This window comes from Sorex araneus, chromosome 2, assembly GCF_027595985.1.
Source record: "Sorex araneus isolate mSorAra2 chromosome 2, mSorAra2.pri, whole genome shotgun sequence".
NCBI lineage: Eukaryota > Metazoa > Chordata > Mammalia > Eulipotyphla > Soricidae > Sorex > Sorex araneus.
In genome coordinates, this window is record NC_073303.1 from 238297443 (window position 1) to 238310181 (window position 12739).

The following is a 12739-nucleotide window of genomic DNA, read 5'->3' on the forward strand; positions in this document are numbered from 1 at the left end:
CAGGAAAAGACAATGGTACTCTTGGGCATGTCTTGGAGAATAAGTTGTTCAGTGAAGACTGCACTGTGGGGTACATGAGCAATGAAGAGAAGCAGATGTACCCTGATGTCAGTGACCAGCACCAAACTCAGAAACGGCAACAAAAGTGAGTGGAATGGCCAAAGGGGCAGGAGAGGAGGGTGTTGTTGGTGGGGTGGGAGACAAATCTTGGGAGTCTCCAATATCTTTGGAACTAAAACCAGTGTGTCAAACTAGTGCAGGACTGAATAGTGTCCCCTTCACACTTTTCACCCTCGAGGGCCTCTTTCATTTACCACACTCATGATGAGCATGGCTGACTCCTGGCTCTGCACTCAGGAATCTCTCCTGGCCGCCCTATGGGGTCCGAATTGCCCTGAGACATGTAAGGTGAGGATCCTGCGGGCAAGGCTGGCAACCTCCGCTGGCTTCTTAAGTGTTTTCCACTAAGTATCCTTCTCGGAGAGAAGTCCCTTCTCCAACTTCCAACATGGCACCCCATTATTTACAGGCTTAAACAGGGCCCTTCATGTAAGGTTTTGATGAATGATGAATCAATCATTTATTAAGAGGAATATCCAAAAATCCCTATAGTCAGGCCTCAAGCTATAGTATGTACTTATTGTCTATTCTCTAGCATCGTTTTGGGCCTCCAAATCTTGCTTCTGATTGATTCCTATATCCAAAGCCAGGCGTAGACCCTGAGCACTGCAGAGTGTGGTCCCATAGTAAGAGGGAAAAAAATCAACCCCAAACCAAAAGAACAAAACAAAACATAATCAAGGTTCTGACTGATTGTTGATATTCATTTATAATTTTACGTTTGAGCATTTCCTAGTCCTGACTCCTGGTCCTATGCTCAGGAATCACTACTGGGGGGCTGGGGGGACCTGATGGTATGAGGGGAAGGAACCGGAGCAGCCTCATGCACGGTCCCTGCCCTTTCGCTTTCCTGTGGCCTCGGACGTCAGGATGATCTTGCTTTTCTGCTCATTTTGTTTCATCTATGGCAGACACCTCTTGCCAAAGAGTCTCGGTTATGGTCACAAAGCTCCCGCACAAGCCAGAGGAACCTCGAAACGGACTCGAAACCTCTCTGCACCCCAGAGTCCTGCTTCTACTTCTTCTGCAGAGTGTTCTTCTCCCCAAGACCCCCCAATACTTCCCCACATGTCTACTCCAGGTGACCTCAAGAACACCTTTAAGTGCCTTGATTGCTCACAGAGGTTCCAGTATGCCTGTATGCTGCGTGCCCACGCTAAAGTGCACTCTGGGGTGAGGCCTTTCGCTTGCGAGCAGTGTGGGAAAAGCTTCAGTACTCATTCGGTCCTGCATAAGCACAGCCGGATCCACATGGGGGAGAGGCTGTATGATTGCGAGCAGTGTGGGAAAAGCTTCAGGTCTCGCTCCCATCTGCATCGGCACAGAATGATTCACACTGGGGAGAGGCCATATGATTGCGAGGAGTGTGGGAAAAGCTTCACGACTCTCTCAAACCTGCGTAGTCACAGCCGGACGCACACTGGGGAGGGGCTGTATGACTGTGAACAGTGTGGGAAAAGCTTCAGTACTCGTTCTGTCCTGCATAAGCACAGCCGGATCCACATTGGGGAGAGGACATATGACTGTGAGCAGTGTTCCAAAAGCTTCAGGACTCGTTCAGTCCTGCAAAAACACAACCTGATCCACACCAGGGAGAGGCCGTTTGACTGCGAGCAGTGTGGGAAAAGCTTCAGGACTCGCTGGAATCTGCAAAACCACCACCGGACCCACACCGGGGAGAGACCGTATGAATGTGAGCAGTGTGGGAAGAGTTTCAAGACTCGCTACACTCTGCTTCAGCACAACCTGATACACACGGGGGAGAGGCCATATGACTGCGAGGTGTGTGGGAAGAGTTTCAAGACTCGCTTCACTCTGCTTCAGCACAAACTGAAACACACAGGGGAGAGGCCATATGACTGCGATCAATGTGGAAAAAGCTTCAGTACTCGTTGGGTCCTGCATAATCACAGGCGGATCCACACCGGGGAGAAGCCATATGCCTGCGAGCAGTGTGGGAAAAGCTTCAGGTATCTCTCCAATTTGCATCAGCACAGCCTGATTCACACTGGGGAGAGGCCATATGAGTGCGTGCAGTGTGGGAAAAGCTTCAGGACTCGCTTAACTCTGCGTCAGCACAACCGGATCCACACTGGGGAGAGGCCATATGACTGTGAGCAGTGTGGGAAAAGCTTCAGGACTCGCTCGAATCTGCATGAGCACAACCGGATCCACACCGGGGAGAGGCCGTATGACTGTGATCAGTGTGGGAAAAGCTTTAGGAGTTGTTCGGAACTGCGTAAGCACTGCCGGACCCACACTGGGGAGAGACCGTATGACTGCCCCTAGTGCGGGAAGGCATTCCTGCGTAGCAATTCAAGGGCTGAGCACATGCGCATCCACAAGGGTGAGCGGCTCTACATATGCCCACTTTATGGGAAAGGATTCCGCAGCCGGGCACCAACCAGGGCCACCAGGTGACGCACACGATCCAGAGTCACTTCCAGTTTCCTAAGTGCAACAAGGCGTCACACAATCATTCCTACTTCAGAGACCACCACCAGACTCACAAGGCGACCCAGCCTCTCACCCTCGGGGAGTGTGGCAGAGTCTTCAGTCACCTCAAAATCCTCTGCCAGCACCTCAGGAGGCATGTCGATGAGCAGCTGTTTGTGTGCCACTGCAGGCAGGGTTTCGGCAGTGCTGCAACCCTGCACACACATGTCCGCCAAACTCACACTGGGGAGAACTGCTGAACGTATCTTCTTCCCTATGCCAGGATAGTCTCCTGGTCTCCTACCAACCTGTGGGGCAAGAAACCTTGGGGTTGCAAGAGGGTGTGGGGTGCAACTCTGTGCCTCAATTTCTTACCGCCCCTCCCAAAGCTGAGGGTAAAGCCATTTGTTTCTTAAATCATGTTGGGGCTACAATGATGATGCTCAGGAATGACTTGAGATTCTGTTCCCAGCAAGTTAATCCTGGTGGTTCTAGGGGATCCTGTGGGATGCGGCATCAAAACCTGGGTCAGCCACATAGAAGTCCAGTGCCCCACCTGCTGTGCTATTGTGATGGCCCCCGAAAACTGTAATCTCGATGCTGTGAAGTCATTTGTGACTTTCGGAGCTTCTGGACAGAGTCTAGTGGGGAATTCTATTTGAGTGATGTTATGTTCCTTGTGTTTATATTTCCTTGGAGCCCACACCTGCTGCCGCTCCATTCAGATTCCTGGCTCTGCTCTGAGCGACCAGTCCTGCGTGCCTTTGGGGACCCTGTGATATGTTCCAGTTCCCACCCGGTCAATTGCTGCATGGCCAGTACCTTGTTCTTTACTATGGCCATTTGTGCTGCTGCAGAGTGAGCCGAGCAGTTAGGGCTTTTGCCTGCAGTCACAGGACCCCGGTTCTTTCTTTGACTCCCTACACAGTCCCAAACACACTCTCCATGCAGGAGTGATTACTGAGTCAGGGCCAGGAGAACCCCTGAGTGTTGCTGGACTTGTGGCCCCCAAACCATGAACAAATTATATACAAGCAAAACAGTGTCAGAGCCTTGATGGCGGATTCCCTCACCCCAACATTCAGTGTTCTGAGCTGTATCTTGCTCTATTCATGCCTTCTCTTCCTTGTAGAGGAACGTTAGGCCACCCTCAGAACGTGAGTTGGTGGTATGTGGGGTTGACTATAACAGGAAGCCTTTCCAAAGGGCTGAGTCAAACAGAGCAAAGCGGGTTCAGAACTCTTCTTGTTCAAAGCGAAGAGAACAACAAAATTATCTTGCCCTGGTCATGGATGACCAGATTCAATCCCAGGTACTCAATGCTCCCCAGAACCCTACGGGTCCACACCAAAGCCCCCCAAAGAATCCTCAGTGCTGGAGCTAAAGTACAGTGGGTAGAGCATTTGCCTTGCATACAGCTGACCCGGGTTCAATCCCTGCCATCCCATAGGGACCCCCAAGCACCGCCAGGAGTCATTCCTGAGTGCAGAGCTTGGAGTAACCCTTGAGCATCGCTGGATGTAACCAAAAAGAAAAAAAAATCCTAGGCAGAAGTGTTGTATTTAGAATTTCCTGTGTCCCTCTGTTCATTCTCAGGCAGCTGGCTCTCGAGCACTGCTCTCTGGGTGCCCCTCCATGCTGAGTTTGAGTGAGGTGAGCCCCCGGCAGCACGGACACTCGAACAGAGTTCACCAGTTTATTCTTTGACTCGAGGCCCAGCAGGGCAGGGGCAGGGCCGGAAGTTGCTTGACTCTCATCCCTTCCAGCCCTTGGCGGGTGTAAGCAATTTGAATCCACCAGAAGCAGCTTCCTCTGGCACACGGATCCCTCAAGAGTGAAGGCAGAACCATTGGGATCCAGGATAACCTCTGAACCCCCACTCCACCCTAGCCAGTACACACCCCCTGAACTGGCCAGGTGATTCAGGGGAGGGGGGTGTCGGAGGCAGGAGGCAGGGGTGTGGCAGCGTCCGGAGTTGGGCTGAGGCTGTTGTGGGCACACAGCTCTGCCCAGGGCCCCCCGTTCCTTTTGGGGTCCGACTTTGGTCCTTCAATCAGGGACCGCCCCATCTGTCCAGCTCCCTCAAATGTCAGGAGAAGCCAATGAGCAGTCTCTGTTGAAGAGGAGGGAATCTAGTGGTCAAGAAGGAGGTCCGGAAGCAGCAGAGTTTTGGGGGGACAGGGCAGGAGGCAGGGGTTAAGGGGGGCCTGTACCAGCTCAGAGCTGAAAGTCTTTTGTATGGGGTACAGTGTTGCTAAACTTCTAGCTAAACTTCCGTTGCGCCCCACAAAAGAGGAGGGAAGAGTTTTGGGGTCTCCCTGGGGGCTGAATAAGGAAGGAGGTTCCTCTTGTTTGACCGTGAGGCAGTTGCAGGAGAAGATAAATGGGGTGACTTGAGTCTCAGCTTCATTAGAGCCCACGTGGGGGTGTCCTGTCTGTTCCCCACTTCCGCGATCCCTGAGATTCTCAGCTACCGCAGCAGAGGGGCCCCAGCTGGAAGCTAACTTCTGGTCGGGCTGTCCTGTCTGAAGCCGGGGGCTTCCTTGTTGAACAGGTGCAGGTCGTTTCCCTGGTGGCCCTGAATTCCAGAAGGGTCTAGGCCTGGCTTTTCCGGAATTGCGGGGTTGCGGGCAGGGCGGGTCAGGGGCGCGGTGTGTGGGATCGGGGATTCCCCTTAATCCTCCTGCCACAAGCTCCGCGGACCTGGCAGCCATTCTGGGGGACCCAGAGCTAGGCCTCCCTATCTGGTTGGGGCCCAGCCTGGCCCGCAGGCTCCCGCAAGCACAGTGCGGGACCCTCGCATGAGGTTACGTCCAGCCAGGCGGCCGAGTTCGGGCACAGGCAGGTGAAGGTCTGTCAGTCGCCTGCCCTCAGCAGAGACTGGAAGGTCAGCTGCACGCCGCTCACCAGGCGCTGTCCTTGTCCACGTTGGAGAACTGTGGTTGCACGGGCAGGATTCGGGGGCCAGCGGGATGCCAGGGGCAGGCCGGCCAGCCCCAGCTCTTTCTCCCGTTTGTACTTAGTTTTGTTTTTGCACACCTGGTGGTGCTCAGGCATCACTCCTCCAGGCGTTCAGGGGGCACCATGGGGTACCAGGGAGCGAACCCTGGTTGACGCGTGCAATTCCAGCGCCGTCCCCGTTGGACATGCAGCGGCCCCGCTGAGCCTTTTTCCCTCTGGAGACGCCTGTGCTCTCTCCCCAGCACGTGCTTCTCTCTAAACCTTTCTAAGGAAATGTCTATAAAAACGCTTGTTGGTACCGGGACGCTAGACAGAGAAGGTGCAGAGTCCCCGCCTTCTCCAGATGGAATCCCGACGACACTTAGCTTCTACTAACATGGCTCCATTTTGTGGGATTGCGATATCTCTCCAAACTCTCCAAGCATATGCGGCCATGCAACCTTTCCTGATATCCATAGAAAACAGTCAGGAATGGCTCCACCACACCTACGTGGCCAATATACCAGAGGTACAGAAACCCAGAGGTTGCTGGCAGCTACACTTGTGGACTTTGAACTTAACTAGGGTCCCGTGCAGCACCGGGAGGGAAAGTGTTTTTGTCCTCATCCTTTTCCCCTCTCGGCAGCATGACGACCACACCGTTTAGTGCTTCATGGACAGAGAGGCAGGAGCTTGCAATGATGGGACGCATGGGGAATCTCGCGATCGGGGAGTGCGGTGGTGCAGAACCAACCCTGTTTCTTGCCCAAATGAGACCCCAGCGGACTCCCACAAACAGCTCCCCCACTCCTGAAGAGCCATGATCTCAGAGGCACACAAACCAATCTCGGAATGCAGCGACTGCTGGCAGAAATACCTCTGGACTTAATACCAAAATCTCAAAACTAGGCAGCCAATTTCACGACCGTGCAACATCATATGCTCATTGTTATCAAAAATAGAAAACATATGTTCTAATGATGCCATTCTGACAGGTTTGACTGTTGGGAGGAAAACTGCAAATAATGATAGTGAGCTTTCGGTCAAAAATTGAATGTTATCATAGCAATGAGAGAGTTAATTGAAAATCATCTGCCACACAGGCAGAGTGGGAGAGGGAGGGAGGGTCTCTGGGGTTCTTGGTGGTGGATCACGTGCACTGGTGAAGGGATGGGTGTTTGATCATTGTATGACTGAGACTTGAAAAAAAATATGATAATTTCCATGTTGATCCGCGGTGGTACAGCGAGGAGGGTGCTGGCCTTGCACACAGCAGATTCGGGTTTGATACCCGGGATATCATAGGGTTTTCCTGAGTACAGCCAGGAAATATTCCAGGATGCAGAGCCAGGAATCAGCCCTTAGCATCGCCGGTGTATGCCCCAAATTGCCACTTGCTGCCATTGACTTCCGGCCAGAAACAAACTTCTTTGCAGCCTTGGTGATATCAGCATCGGTGACCGAGTCAATCTGAAGGACGGTGGTTGGTGGCACATATGAACCAGAGACTAGAGCCTGGGACCCGATTTCATCCAGGAAGCCTTCTGATGACTCCACTGACATTAAGTACCCAGCTTTAAGCTTGTTCTTGACAGCCTGGACGTCTGTGCTGGAAAGGCCTCCTTGAGCGACGGATTTGACTTGGTTATAGGCGGCCTTGATGTCGTCTCCAGCAGCTGCTGCCTGGGAGATGGTGTAAATCCCAAAGAGCCCCGAGTCAGTGTAGCTGGCATTGAAAGCAGAAACGTCAAATGGTTGGTTCACTCCCTTGGCAACAGCTTGGTACAGAGTGCTGCTGGCATTGCCGCCTCTCTTGACATGGGGTCTGGCCCCCAGGACATGCTGGAGGACACTGAAGGCATTGGCTTCCGTGCTTCCGATGGCTGCGTTCTCTGCGACAAGGGCAGCATGGACAAGACTGTCTCCGTTCTGTTTCTGAATTTCACCTCCACGGTACTGACTCTTGGCACCAGAGAGACCAAGCCCTCCCCTCATGTTGAGAAACTGCTCGGCAACTTGCTTCAGAACTGGATGACTCCCACCGAGTCCAATCAAAGCCATTCTTGCACTTGTGAAGTGGTTCTGAACTAAGAAATGTAACTTCTCTGACTTCACTTTCCCAATCCTATAATCAGGACAGTACAAGGAATTAGCCAAGGTATTTTTGTAGGCAGCAGCATGCAGATTTTCAATGACTTGAGCCTGGGGGTTCTGAAAAGCCACATCTTTGTCAACCTTCATCTGGGACTGCAGGGCTACGACTTCCCAAGGGCAAAACTGGTGCGGTGGTGACATTGAGCAGGAACTCCATGAGAATGTCAACGTCGTCCCACAGACACTCCACCGTGTACGCCATGCTCTCCCTCGTCGCGTTCACGCTTAATTTACCACCAACTGCCTCAATTCTACGAGTTATCTTGAAAGAAGAAGCTCCTTTTGTTGTCAAACTGGAGGCAATGTGAAGCAAATGAGAGGTTCCCAAAATGTTGGCATCTTCATAGCGACTGCCTGCTTTAATGAACACGCCAATCCTTGACGTAGGAGCGTAATTTTCCATGGAAGCAATGACAAGGCCATTTGGTAACTTGCTAAACTCGAGATCCTGAGGATGCAGAGCCACTCCGGGGGGCGCACAGCCGCGGGCTTCACTGTAGGAGCAACTTTGAGAGGATAAAATCTCGAGAAAGACCCAGCAGCTTCATGGCTCCAGATCGTTCTGTGAGCCCCCTCCTCGTCACCTTGTTTGTTTTTCTTTTTAAAGGAAGATCAGCTTGGTGCTCAGCGGCATTATCCTTATTATTATTGTTGTTGTTGTTGTTGTTGTTATTATTATTGCTTTTTGGGTCTCACCCGGTGATGCACAGGGGTCATTTCTGGCTCATGCACTCAGGAATTACCCCTGGTGGTGCTCGGGGGACCATATGGGATGCTGGGAATCAAATCCGGGTCAACTGCGTGCAAGGCAAATGCCCTACCCGCTGTGCTATCACTCCAGCCCCAAGTTATCTTTCTTTGGACCCACAGAGGGAACCCTGTTCTACAGTTGACATTGTATAATCTCCCAGACTTATTTTCAAATTTACACCTCCCAAACAGTAGGCACATTTGTGCCCTTTAAATGTCTAGTGTATTCATTTGATACAGCACCAATAAGTAGTTTATGTATTTTGGCTAACTTGGTTTGTTTAACTGACTTATTTTGAAGTAAATGAAAAGCCAGGATTTGGAAACAGCAAAATATCCAATAACAGTTGATGATTAAAGAAGTTATGGGGGGCCGGAGCGATAGCACAGCGGGTAGGGCGTTTGCCTTGCACTCGGCCGACCCGGGTTCGATCCCCGGCATCCCATATGGTCCCCCGAGCACCGCCTGGAGTAATTCCTGAGTGCAAAGCCAGGAATAACCCCTGAGCATCGCTGGGTGTGACCCAAAAAGCAAAAAAAAAAAAAAAAAAAGTTATGGGGTCACAGCAATAGTACATTTGGTAGCGCTTTTGCCTTACATAAGATTCACCTGAGTTCAGTTACCAGCACCCTCTATAGTCCCCTGAGCCCCAGCAGGACTGATCCCTGAGCTCAGAGCCAGGAGTAAGCTCTAACATCACAGCTTGCGGCCCATTACAAAAAAAAAAATTTATCCAAATTGTTTTTATTAAAAAAAACAGATACTGATATGAACGATATATATTATAGGAGATTAGGGTTCTTGCTTGCATTCAGCCTACCCAGGTTCAGTCTCCAGCATCCCATACGGTTCCCTGAGGCTGACAGAAATAATCACTTAGTACAGAGCCAGGAGTTAGCCTGAACACTACCATATGTGTCCCTTCCCCCCCCCCAAAAAACATGCTTTTTACATCACTGGAAATATTTTGGGCAGCTGAAGCTACAGTAGAGCGGGTAGGGCGTTTGCCTTGCATGTGGCCAACCTCGATTTGATGCCCAGGATGCCATATATTCCCTGGGGATCGCCAGGAATAATTCCTGAGTGTAAAGTCAGGGGTAACAACTATGCATCGTATGAGGTGGCCGAAAAAGAAAAAAAAAACGAGGGGCTAGGGCAATAGCACAACATGTAGGGCGTTTGCCTTGCACGCAGTTGGCCTGGGTTCAATTTCCAGCATCCCATATGGTCCCCTGAGCACCGCCGGGGGTAATTCCTGAGTGCATAGCCAGGAATGACCTCTGTGCATCGCCAGGTGTGACCCCAAAAAGCAGGAAAAAAAAGAAGAGAATTTGGTTTTTGCAAATAATGAGTTAACAAATTATCACTTTGAACTTGTGAGTATGAAACTCATAGCTGTGTAAAACTATTGACAAGGCAGGAACTGTGATACTGAGGTTCATCTCATAGAAACAGTTATTCTCTTGTAGAAGAGCAGACTTTGAGTTTCTGGGGATACCAGGACTGTGTCCATCATAAATCAGTGCTTTGAAGACCCACAGGTGTCCTCTACATTTGGAAAATAGGGGAGGGATGGACACTAGTGAAGGGATTGGCATTGGAACATTGTATGCCTCAATCATGAATAACTTGGTAACTTTAAAATTCCGGTTATTTCAACATTTTTTTTCTTTTGGGGTCACACCTGGCGATGTAGACGGGTTACTCCTGGCTCCACAGTCAGGAAGTATTCCTGGCAGTGCTCAGGGGACCATATGGGATGCTTGAAATTGAATCCGGGTCTGCCGCTGCAATACAAATGCCCTTCCCAATGCGCTATAGCTCCAGCGCAGTGATTAAGTTTTTTAAAATTTTGATTTTTTTGTATTGAGCCACATCTGGAGATGCTCAGGGGTAGGTTCCATAAGGATCTGCACTCATAAATTACTCCTGGCAGTACTCAGAGGACACTATGAATCTTGGGGATCAAACTCTAGTGGGAGCACGCAAGGCAAGTGCCCTACCCACTTCTCTATCACTCCAACCCTCCCCAAAATAATTTAAAACAAGGGAAGGAATGGTGTTAGTAATTTAAAACTCTGGCAGGTGAGAAAAAGTGCAGATCAGGATAGAGGAAGGATTTCTATACATAGACCCACTTCATTTCTTATCCACTGGGACTTGAGGTTATTAAGAAAAAAAAATGATCCTCCCTTTCTCAGTAGGCTAATTTCTCCCATGCAATCTCATCCTTTGAGACTGGAGTAACCAGTGGGAAATGAGTGTAATGAGAAGATGTAAATATTACAGGGAGATGTAAATATTTCTCTGCCTCAGTCGGTCAATATGCCCCACACTGGGTGAACAGTCTTCCTAAGTCTGACTCATAAACAGACCTGCAATTCGCTCCTTATTTTCTACCTCCAGGACCTTTTCTGAGATCAGGCCTTGATTCTCCATCAGTCTGTATTCTCTGCAAGTTACTCTTTGCTCCCAGTTATTTAAAATTGAGGGCTGGAGTAATAGCGAGTTGGGGCAGAGGGGGTGCTTGCCCTGAACACAGTGAACGTAGGTTCGATGAGTGGAATCCCGTATAGTCCCTTGGTCCTACCTAGAGTGATTCCTGAGAACCCCCCCCCCACCCAGAGAATTCTGAGAAGTGTTTTAGGTTCCAACTTGACCCCACTCCCAAACTAGAACATCGTGTGAGAAACCTGTGATTATTCATATTTCCATTCGCACTTGGAGACCAGGAGCTGGAGGAATTTTCTCGCCTATGGGCTGGACTTTTAGATTTTCCCAGACACCACTGATTAAGTGAGCAGGGAATCAGATTTTATTTTGTTTTTTTTAGGCAACACCTGCATCTACATTCCTGGATCACTCCTGGTGTGGTTCTCGTGGGTAGGGTGACAGGGTTCGAACCCAGGTCAGCTGTGGGCAAGGATTTAGGGTCTGGAGTCGATAATTTCCCCCTCTGCAAATGGCACAAAGAGTTCAGCAAGTAATGTAACACATAAGCAGAGTTTAAGTCTTGGGGGATGCAGCTAGTGGGGGTCAAGCTTCTAGGCACGCAGGACAAAGTAAGACCCTGAACAAGGAAAAAGCCACAAATATTATACTCAGTGCTTACATCATAGCCTGCACTTATGAATTTTAACAAAAACACAAGTAAAAATGCAAATTTCATAGTTCAGAAGACAACATACTTTCATATAGTAGAAACAAGCAGTCACAGATAGGTGATCTAGACATGTTTTCAGAACATTCTGGCAGCTACCCACCCTGCTTGTGTCTGGGTGGCTTCTATAGACAGTCAAGAAAAGTTATGAAAGTATTTGTCAAGGCCGACTTCTCAGTCCAGTTGTCCTTCTTCCCTTGAAGATGGCTGAGGGGGGCCCGGGGACGGGAAACAGGGTTTTAAGAAAACCAAAAAGGTTTAAGTAAAACAAAACGTGAAACAGGAACCAGGCATGATGGAGTTGCTCTTGCCCTGCTCCGTGTCCAACAAAGGGAAAGGGCCCCCGGCTGTGGTATGTGTCTCGGCAGCATCTAGGAGATCCTCTTTGGGTGTTTTCCTGGACCTTATGCTTCATGCCTTAAGCATTACTCCTTAAGCCTTTTCCTACCTGATATCTGAAAGGACTTGGAAGGATGGGAGTCTGTGAAAGTGAGAAGGTGGGGCGCCAGGTAACTAAGATGAATCTGATTGGCCCTTTCCATCTCTCCCGCCCTCAGCGTCATCCAATCAGCGGTAGAGAGTAGGCGGTGGGGCCTGGGAGATAACCATGGCTGAAGAGGCCCCAGCCCTGAACCTGCTCTGGGCTCCCTGAACTCGGCCAAGCGTGGCCACTGGACCTGGGGGTCCGCCCCCTCCTAAGGAGGAGCGATAAGGCAGACAGATTCCAGATCCGGAAACCTCCTCCTTCATCTCTTGGGGGATGCAGCCAAAGTTTAGCTGAAAGTTATCACCTCTGCACCTCATAGAAAGGACTTCCAGCTCACAGCTGATACAGCCCCTTCCCCCCGAAACTTCCTCCTGCCTTGTCCCACCAAAACTCTGATGCTTCCGGACCTCCTTGTTGACCACTGGATTCCCTCCTGTTTGGCCGAAACCAGTGGACGGCTTCCCATGGCAATTGGGGGCGCAGGGCCGGTTACTGAGTGTAGTAACCAAAGTTGGATTCCAGAAGGAAGTGGGAGCCCCTGGCAGAGCTGTGTGGGTCCCCCCACTGCCACATTCACACGCCGGATACTGCCCAGCACTTGCCTCTGACTACCCCCTCTTCAAATCACCCAGCCAGATCAGAGGTGTGGACACCCAGTGAGCAGTACTCCAGAGCAAGCTGGCCGAGAGGG

General features: G+C 50.6%; 2 protein-coding genes across 2 annotated transcripts in view; one reads left to right on the top strand and one right to left on the bottom strand.

Annotated features, from left to right (window-relative positions):
- Positions 1–1188: 1188 nt before the first annotated feature.
- Positions 1189–2409, top strand: LOC101542268 (zinc finger protein 850-like). Its single transcript, XM_055124673.1, has one exon. The coding sequence runs from the start codon at positions 1189–1191 to the stop codon at positions 2407–2409; it is 1221 nt and encodes a 406-aa protein (XP_054980648.1).
- A 179-nt stretch (positions 2410–2588) lies between these two features.
- LOC101541998 (cytochrome b-c1 complex subunit 2, mitochondrial-like) overlaps positions 2589–12739 on the bottom strand; it is a 35189-nt gene continuing 25038 nt past the window's right edge. The window contains 5 exon segments of the mRNA XM_055124674.1: positions 2589–2740; positions 5062–5134; positions 6868–7774; positions 7776–8128; positions 8131–8247. Of these exon segments, the coding sequence (XP_054980649.1) occupies positions 2589–2740; positions 5062–5134; positions 6868–7774; positions 7776–8128; positions 8131–8247 (1602 nt within the window).